The sequence below is a fragment of the Morus notabilis genome, unplaced genomic scaffold (genome assembly GCF_000414095.1).
Source record: "Morus notabilis unplaced genomic scaffold, ASM41409v2 Scaffold100, whole genome shotgun sequence".
NCBI lineage: Eukaryota > Viridiplantae > Streptophyta > Magnoliopsida > Rosales > Moraceae > Morus > Morus notabilis.
Window position 1 is genome coordinate 271718 of NW_010361820.1, and position 8423 is coordinate 280140.

The following is an 8423-nucleotide window of genomic DNA, read 5'->3' on the forward strand; positions in this document are numbered from 1 at the left end:
TTCAGCCATATATATTAATGTTCTCATATTTTATTTTATTTGATGAATTTCGCTTGTACTATATACATCAGTTGGTTAAGCAAAGTAACCTTATTGTGGTTTAATAATTTTAATACATCCCTGGTCATCTTTAACTTTTTTCTCAACATATTGCTATGCTCGGAAAGGGAAAAAAAGGGTACTAGGCATGGCATATTTATAAGATCCAGTTAGCATACTGGTGATTAATAAAAATTTCTAGATTCAACAACTAATAATGCAAAAACATAAAAACAACTAGAAATTGGTATCGCGGTTCGGTGTGCACACTTATATTCATAGGGTAACGCCCATACAGTAAACAATCCACTAAGATAAAATGATTACAAACACTACTCGCTTTTACACATTTAAAGTCTCATTCATTGATGTTGTCGTCGTTGTGGAGAATCCTCTTAGTTGCCTTGTCCAGCGAGCACTGCTCGTCTTCGAACTGCTCGACGAACTCCCTTTGACTGGCAGTGGTTCTTCCAGGAAACAACACCTTCTTCTCCCGAAAAATGAATATCACACCCTATGAAGGCTCACAAATGCACATACCCTTTCTAAATATTTTTCACGTTAATTGCCTATAACAATGAGCTGAAAATAATGCCAAGGCATCAACACCTCACAAGAATCATTCCAAGAAATCTCCACAATTCTCTCATAAATCAAATCCGAAAAGAATATCCTGCCAATTCAATTCAAATTACCAAGTTTAAATTTGAATATTAAACTAAATAAAATATCCGAATTTCCTTTGAAATCACGCAGCCCACATCTTCTCTTCATCATATTTAACATTCGAAGCTTTCCAAAAATACCATAATCCCAATCAATCACCGCCACACTATTTCCAAATTAATTCCCACATAATATCCTTCAAAATGGCGTTAATATCTAACCAAATATCTCCACTTCTTCAAATTAAACTAATTCGGATATTTACTCATCTCATGACAACATATCTTCACGTTGACCACATATTCAAATTCCAAAGCCAAACCATTATTCTATGTGCTAGCATTATCTCACGTTGGCAAAAGTATTTCACCAAATCTGCCACTTGTCTTATATGGCACTTGATTTCACATTGTAAAATCTCGGATTAAGCAATCAAATCCGATCTCCAACTTCAACTCAAAAACTCGGCACAGATTCTGCATAAATCTTCTACAACTCGGCAACTTCAATCTTCAAGCGAAACCTGTTTTTGAAATTACAGACACGTTTCTAAAACATGTCAACTGGACAAAATACCTAATAAAATTAAAGAAGAAAATAAAGGGAGAAGAGAATACAGAAATTTAACGTGATTTTACATTGTGCTTACATCCACAGATTAAAACAGAGAGAGAATAATCACTAGCAAAAAGTACTATAGAATGGGCCCATATAAGTAAATGTTATAATCACATAATTGGATAATCAAGTTACCTAATCATCCAATATAGAGATTTTCTTATGTGATGATAAATAGAAATATAGTCAAAATGCTAGTAAAGGTAACAAAATATAAAATATCGACTTTCTCTAATAAAGATAAACTCATCGTCTGTAGTATAAGAGCATAAAAGGACGGACTGCTTTATTAATCTCCCTAAATACACAACACGACACTCCTCTAGAAAAAATAAGACAATAAATTAGACTAATTAAAAATAATCATCAAACTCATTACACCCAAAATGCATGGCCTCCTTGAGTGGACACTAGCAAGCCTATATATAGCTTAATACCTGCTTAACAGTATACCAGGATTAATTTAAAAAAAAAAAAAATTCTAAAATTGAAAAATCAATATTACCCCCTTGTATTCTGTGTTTAGTATTGCCCTTATTGTTTTTAATTTGATTAAATTGGTCTATTATGATAAAATGTTAGCTATAAATTACAATTAAGATGTAATATGACTATTATAAAAAAGATAGTTTTATAATTTTTTGCGTTTTTTTTAAACTATAATTAAGAGGCTCCTTGAATTTAAGATCATGTACTATTGATGTTGCTATGGTAGAAGCACTTCTGGTTTTTATTTAGGGAAAATTTCATATTGATATCCTGCGTTTTAACATAACTTCTTTTAGTATCATGTGTTTTTAATAATTTTAAATTGATACTTCGACATTTTACAAAATCAATTTTTAGTACCTTAAGGCCATTTTGCTTCTCATTAATTAACTAAAAAACTAATAATTATGCAAAATTTTCTAAACATTTAAAAAAATTGAAAATAAAAATAATGCTTTAAATTAAAAATAATGTTTTAAGAATTTTTTTCTAAATTTATTAGTTTTTAGTAAAGTAATGAGAAGAGTAAATTTGTCATTTTACATCTAAAAAAGTGACATTAAAATATTAAAAAATAATTTTTTAAAACGTCAAAGTACACAATTTAAAATTACTAAAAATACATGATATAAAAAATAATTATGCTAAAATACATGATACTAATATGAAAATTTTCCTTTTTATTTACTAGTCATGCATGCATTGTTCGCCACATTTTGACGAGAAAACAATGCAAATCCCTGTAATCTTGGAACCTGACTTTCAGGAGATAACCAAAAAAAAAAAAAAAAAGAAAAAAAAAGAGAGTTTGCTTTTACCAAATGCTTGATTTGATTCGCTAAAAAAGTTGACATTACAATCCGACGAAATAGGCCAAAGAAGATGTACTGTACATAAGCACCTGTGATTTAAAATTCAAAGTCAATAAGCTTTTCTTATCATGGTTTAGGTTCTTTTACTGTTGTTATTTTTTCCTACTTTTTGCTTTTGGTACACAAAACTTATGAATTTGGATGATACCACATTTTATATCCAATTTTGCTTACCAACATTTAAATTAACAATTCACTCTTGAAGTACTATTTTCACAAGAATGTATATCTTAGACCACATTCTACTAAAGATGTACTTTAACAGAAGACTAAAAAGTAAAAACAGTCATTTTAATTCCAATTCAATTTTCAATTTTTTTTTTAAATTTTTGGGTGGGGGAGGGGTGTCTTTTCTAGTTAAACTTGATTTTGATGCAAACCCTTCTTTTCCCATTCTCATTATTTAATTGTGAGTTTGTGACCAAGGGCCAAAGTTATGCTCTTTAGTTTGAAATTTCAAACTTTTTTGGTACTCTAACTTTTTATTTTTTGTTTTCTTTTTTCTTTTTCCTTTAGAAATCTTAAGATTCTTAATCTAACAAAAAATAAAAATAAATGAAAAATGCGGTCATACCAAACGACACATCTGGTGCATACGCTCAATACCGACAAGATACAAGGTTGGTACTTAGTACTCCTCACCTGCATTAGATACCCCACTACGACAAGTACAAATAAAAAGAAAAACAACCCTTTTTATTTTTATTTTTATTTATTTTTCATTTTTTTACCCAAAAAGAGCTTAACCCAATTCATATCTAATACCACCCAAGCCAAACAAAAAAGTCTCACAATAATCATTACTACTAATAATCTTCTTTTCCTCCTAAGCAAAAGGATCTTAAGCTTTCTTATTCTATTTTTATATTTAAATATAAATAATTAAAATAAATAATTGTACCTTTTATTTTTTATTTTTTTCTTGTGTTGGTGGAGACTGGTAGTACCTGCAATTCTCAGAAAATGCCACACCGCTTATTCTCTTCAATCGAGGACCTCTTATTGATCTTCTTCCATGGACTCATGATAGAAGAAAATCAATATAATCATCATCATCATCATCATTTTCATACCAAAAAGAACAACTTCACACCCAATATTTACCCCTCCAAACACGGCCTTTCCTATACCCAATAATAACACTCTCTTTTTATTTTTCCTTTTTTTTTTTTTTTTTTTTTTTTTTTTTTTTTTTTTTTGTTGTTGTTGGGTTTTCATGATTTTTAAAAAGTAAAAATGGCTTCTTTCTTTTCTTCTCTCCTCTCTTTCAAAAAAGAAAAGGAAAAAAATAAAATAATGATAAAAAAAAAACATTATGGGATTTTTGAGGTTCTCATGAGCTTCTTCTCTGTGGCTTCTCTCCTTCGCTAAAAGCTCTCTTCTTGTGAATTCACTCTTGCCCACAAGCTCAAAATCAGGTATTTTTTTATAATCTCTTCATCTTCCTTTATTTCTCTCGCTGAATGGCCACTTTAGCTTACTTGCACAGATTTGCTTTTCCTGTTCCTGAACATAAAAGTGTGATTATATTGCATTGTTAAGATCATGGGTTCAGTTAAGATTCCTTCTCAAAGTTTCATACTTTTTATGAGAATTTTCCATCTGGGCTTTTATCTACCACTCCGATTGTTTTAGATCCTTGGTGTTTCTTCTGTCTTGTTCTGGTTTCTAGTCCCAGATCTGGTTTGTACTGACCAATTTGACTTCTGTGACTAGTGTTGTTAATTGGTTGAAATTTTTGGCTTTCTGTTTAGCTCATTGACTTTTTATTCTCATCTCAAGTTCAAAAGAGTGTTGTATTTGAAAAAATTTGTTCATGGTTTAAAAGAATTGGACCAAGTTTGATCTGGGTTAGTCTGTGCTGTACAATGCCATTAGAAGGTAGAAACTCTCAATTCTTTTACTTCAGACTTTGGTTTTTTGTTTCTTTGGTTTATGTTTTGAGAAAGAAATGTGCTGATGTTGAAAATGATCCCATGATATTTGTAATCAAGAGTTCTTGTCAGCGAAAGATATTCTAATTTTTTGAAACATTACAAACAATTAAGTAGGAAAAGAAGACGCTAGAATTGCCTGTATAGAAGTGTTTTGTTGGTTGATATTGATCATGATGGTTCATGATGCCCCTATACTGCAGAAAATAATACTAAGCAGGGGCTTTCTACTTCTGGATCTGTAGCCTCAAAAGTTGATTGTAAATCTTGTTTCTTTATCATTTCTATATATCTCATTACTGTCATTTCCTCTTTTCTGAGGGTAAAAACAAATTTTGTTCCAACTTTCCTATAATCTCTTGTTAAATGGTGTTCTATGCCTTCCTTTTTCAGTACTGAAATGTTTCATATCGCTTTTGAATGATTTTTGTCCAAGTACTTAGCTTGAATTTTATCGATACTTATGGTACAACATGTGGATAATTCCTTGCCTGTTATCAGGAGTTGATGATCAATCGAAGAATGAGATGTTTTCCTTAAAGACTATAAAGCAATATAGAACCGAAGACTTCTGTGCTGCTGCCGACCATCCTCCTTCCCCAGCAGTTTTCATTTGATATTTTGGCATATTAAACAAACTGCTATTTTTATTGATCCAGGCAGCAGCATTGCTACCATGCTGAAACAAATTCTAAGCAAACTTCCTCGTAAGTCTCCAAAATCGGATTTGCTAGATGGGGCAGGGAGTGATTCAGGCAGCAATTCCTCCAAGTTGGGTAATGGATTCCAATGTACAATTGGTGGGAGTTCTCTTTCTAGCAAGTTAAATGTTGTTAAACGAGTGTCTTCTGCGGTATTCCCAGCAAGCATCACAGCTGGTGCGGAGGTAGTGGAACCCCATCTATCCTTTAAAGATGTCTCAAATCCGCAGAAGCAGAATCTATTTATCAGTAAGCTCAACCTTTGTTGTGAGGTCGTTGATTACAATGATTCGGTCAAGCAAGATCTTAAACGTGACACATTGATAGAGCTCGTTGATTTTGTTTCTTCTGGATCTGCAAAGTTAACGGAATCAGCAATTTCAGCGATGTGTAAAATGTGTGCAGCCAACCTGTTTAGAGTTTTCCCACCTAAGTATCGCTCTAGCAGCACTGGCGGTGAAACAGAAGACGAGGAACCGGTGTTTGACCCTGCTTGGTCGCACCTACAAATTGTGTACGATCTGCTTCTTCGGTTTGTCAGCAGTACCTCACTTGATGCGAAGATGGCAAAGAAATATATTGATCATTCGTTTATTTTGAGATTACTTGACCTCTTTGACTCTGACGATCCAAGAGAAAGAGACTGCTTGAAAACGATTCTTCACAGGATTTATGGAAAATGCATGGTACATAGGCCTTTTATCCGAAAAGCCGTCAGCAATATCATCTATCGCTTTGTCTTTGAAACTGAACGGCACAATGGAATTGCGGAGCTGTTGGAGATTTTTGGCAGTGTAATTAGTGGCTTTGCAATGCCACTCAAGGAGGAGCACAAAATATTCTTGTGGAGGGCTCTGATTCCTTTGCACAAGCCAAAATCAGTGGGAATTTATCATCAGCAGTTAACATATTGCGTCATACAATTCATAGACAAGGATCAAAAGTTGGCTAGTAATGTGATAAAGGGCCTGTTGAAGTACTGGCCAGTTACAAATAGCCAGAAAGAGTTGATGTTTTTAGGTGAGTTGGAAGAGATTTTGGAGATGACTAGTATGGTGGAGTTCCAAAAGATAATGGTTCCCTTATTTAGGAGAATAGCTTTCTGCCTCAGTAGCTCACATTATCAGGTATTAATTCTCTTGAACTAGTGTTATTTTCATGGAAAATGCTAGAGTTTCCTAAGTTATCTGCCTTTTTTTTTTTTTTTTTTGGGTACCAAGTTGTGGCAAATGAGTTTGTTAATTTTCCTTTGGCACAAATGAAAGACAACAATTATCTTGTCACATCACTGTTACAAAACATTTATTGATAACTTGGGATTCCTAAAGACAACATCATCCCATTTCCATACTAAAAAATTGTCACTAAAATGTCTTTATGTCTCTACTCACTAAAGTATGCATGCACTTTTTTGGGCATTAGTTGATCAAGTTGTTAATTTCCTGCTTGCTTTTGCCTTCCCCTTTTCAGGTGGCTGAACGAGCCCACTTAATGTGGAATAATGAGAGCATTCTTAATCTCATCACGCAGAACCGCCAGGTGATTCTGCCGCTTGTCATCCCCGCCCTAGAGCGGAATACACAGAATCACTGGAACCAAGCAGTGCTAAACTTGACACTTAACGTGAAGAAGGTATTCTGCGAGATGGATGAGGAGTTAGTCCTTGCCTGTCAATGCAAGTTGGAGGGGGAAGGTGTAAGGTTAAAGGATGCAGCCGAGAAGCGAAGACTAGCATGGGAATTGCTCGAAACCACTGCTGGTCTCCCACCTGCCACCACCACCGCCGCCACCACAACTGCTGGGGCCGGTAACTTTCTAGTTCCTGTAAAGCCTACAGCTACATGCTCCGTTGCCTGCTAATTTGGTGAAAAACAGTATTTGGTAAACAAGTCAATCCCATAAACGTGACAGCTCTAGTTGCAGTATCAGATATTGGTTCTTGAAAATCTGAGTTTGGGATTAAAAAAAAAAACAGAGAGAGAAATTGGGTGTGTATTAGTGAGTGGATTTGTGTTATATTGTATTAATGATCCCTCTGCCCTTGAAATTGCAAGAGGCACTTTTGCTTGCGATAATATTATTGTGTCAATGAACGTCTGTTGTATATTACTATATTTCCTCAAGTTCTGTTTGTTTTTATAACCTCTATATATCTATCATAAGTTGAATCTGATACCCTTTGTTAAAGACTCACAAAAAGATATATATATATATATATTATAATATATAATGTAATAGTACTTGAAAAGTACTTTCAAGCCATTTGATCAGAAAGATGTATAGACAATTGTTTGTGTTCTTGCATTTGCATAAGTTTGCTGTTTGTAGGTTAGATATCATAGGACACTACTCAAGTTTTACTCCAATCCCATTGGATTGGCAAGACATTTGTGGAAACTAGCTTTCTCAAGTGAAAAATCTAAAGAGGATGTGATAAAACGGGTGCTGAGAAAGTTCTGTAGATATGGACAAACAATTAGATTGTGCATGTGCATGTTTGCATTAAAAATTTACAGGCGTGTGATATATAACTACTGCTCTATATTAGACCATTGAAAGGTTACACAGCTTTTACCGGTGGAGGATTCTTTGAGAATTTCCAACAAACAAATAAATAGCTGAAAAATTTAAAGTGTTTTTGATGTTTTAGGAGACTAGTGGTGGCATGAATCACGGGGTAGCTGTGATGGCAACTACTCTTGTGTCCTTTCACAAAAGTTTTTTTTTTTTTTTTTTTAATTTTTTTAATTTTTATTTTTTAATCCTTTGCCAGAGTTAAAAGAGCAGCTGAAACGGGCGGTGGAATAAGAAAAAAGAAAAAACAAGATAAATGGATGCATGAGACCCACTTGCACATTGATATGACCTGCCCTGTCCCTATTTTTATTTATTTAATTTATACACGTTCCACCTCCATGATTGACTCATAAAAATCAGCCACCCCACCACTTGTCGTTCCTACAAATCTCAATATCTTTTTTGAAACAAATTACCGTCTCAGTAAGTCGGCTAGTTAGATTTAATTAAATATATGTAAAATAAATAATTTTTTTATATAAATTTATAAATTAAAAAATAGATAATTATTAATAATTTTTTCAATC

General features: G+C 33.3%; 1 protein-coding gene across 1 annotated transcript; it reads left to right on the forward strand.

The window, feature by feature from the left end:
- The first annotated feature begins 3959 nt into the window (after window positions 1-3959).
- LOC112092087 (serine/threonine protein phosphatase 2A 57 kDa regulatory subunit B' kappa isoform-like) lies at window positions 3960-7458 on the forward strand. Its single transcript, XM_024167285.1, has 3 exons — window positions 3960-4102; window positions 5120-6446; window positions 6790-7458. Exons 2-3 carry the CDS (start codon window positions 5295-5297, stop codon window positions 7177-7179), a joined length of 1542 nt encoding a protein of 513 aa, XP_024023053.1. The 5' UTR covers window positions 3960-4102; window positions 5120-5294; the 3' UTR covers window positions 7180-7458.
- Window positions 7459-8423: the final 965 nt, after the last annotated feature.

Excerpts from the sequence above, each read along its gene's own strand:
- LOC112092087 (XM_024167285.1), top strand. The coding sequence starts at position 5,295 with ATGCTGAAACAAATTCTAAGCAAACTTCCTCGTAAGTCTCCAAAATCG. Across the intron at positions 6,447-6,789 it reads TCAGTAGCTCACATTATCAG|GTGGCTGAACGAGCCCACTT; the intron begins GTATTAATTCTC and ends TCCCCTTTTCAG.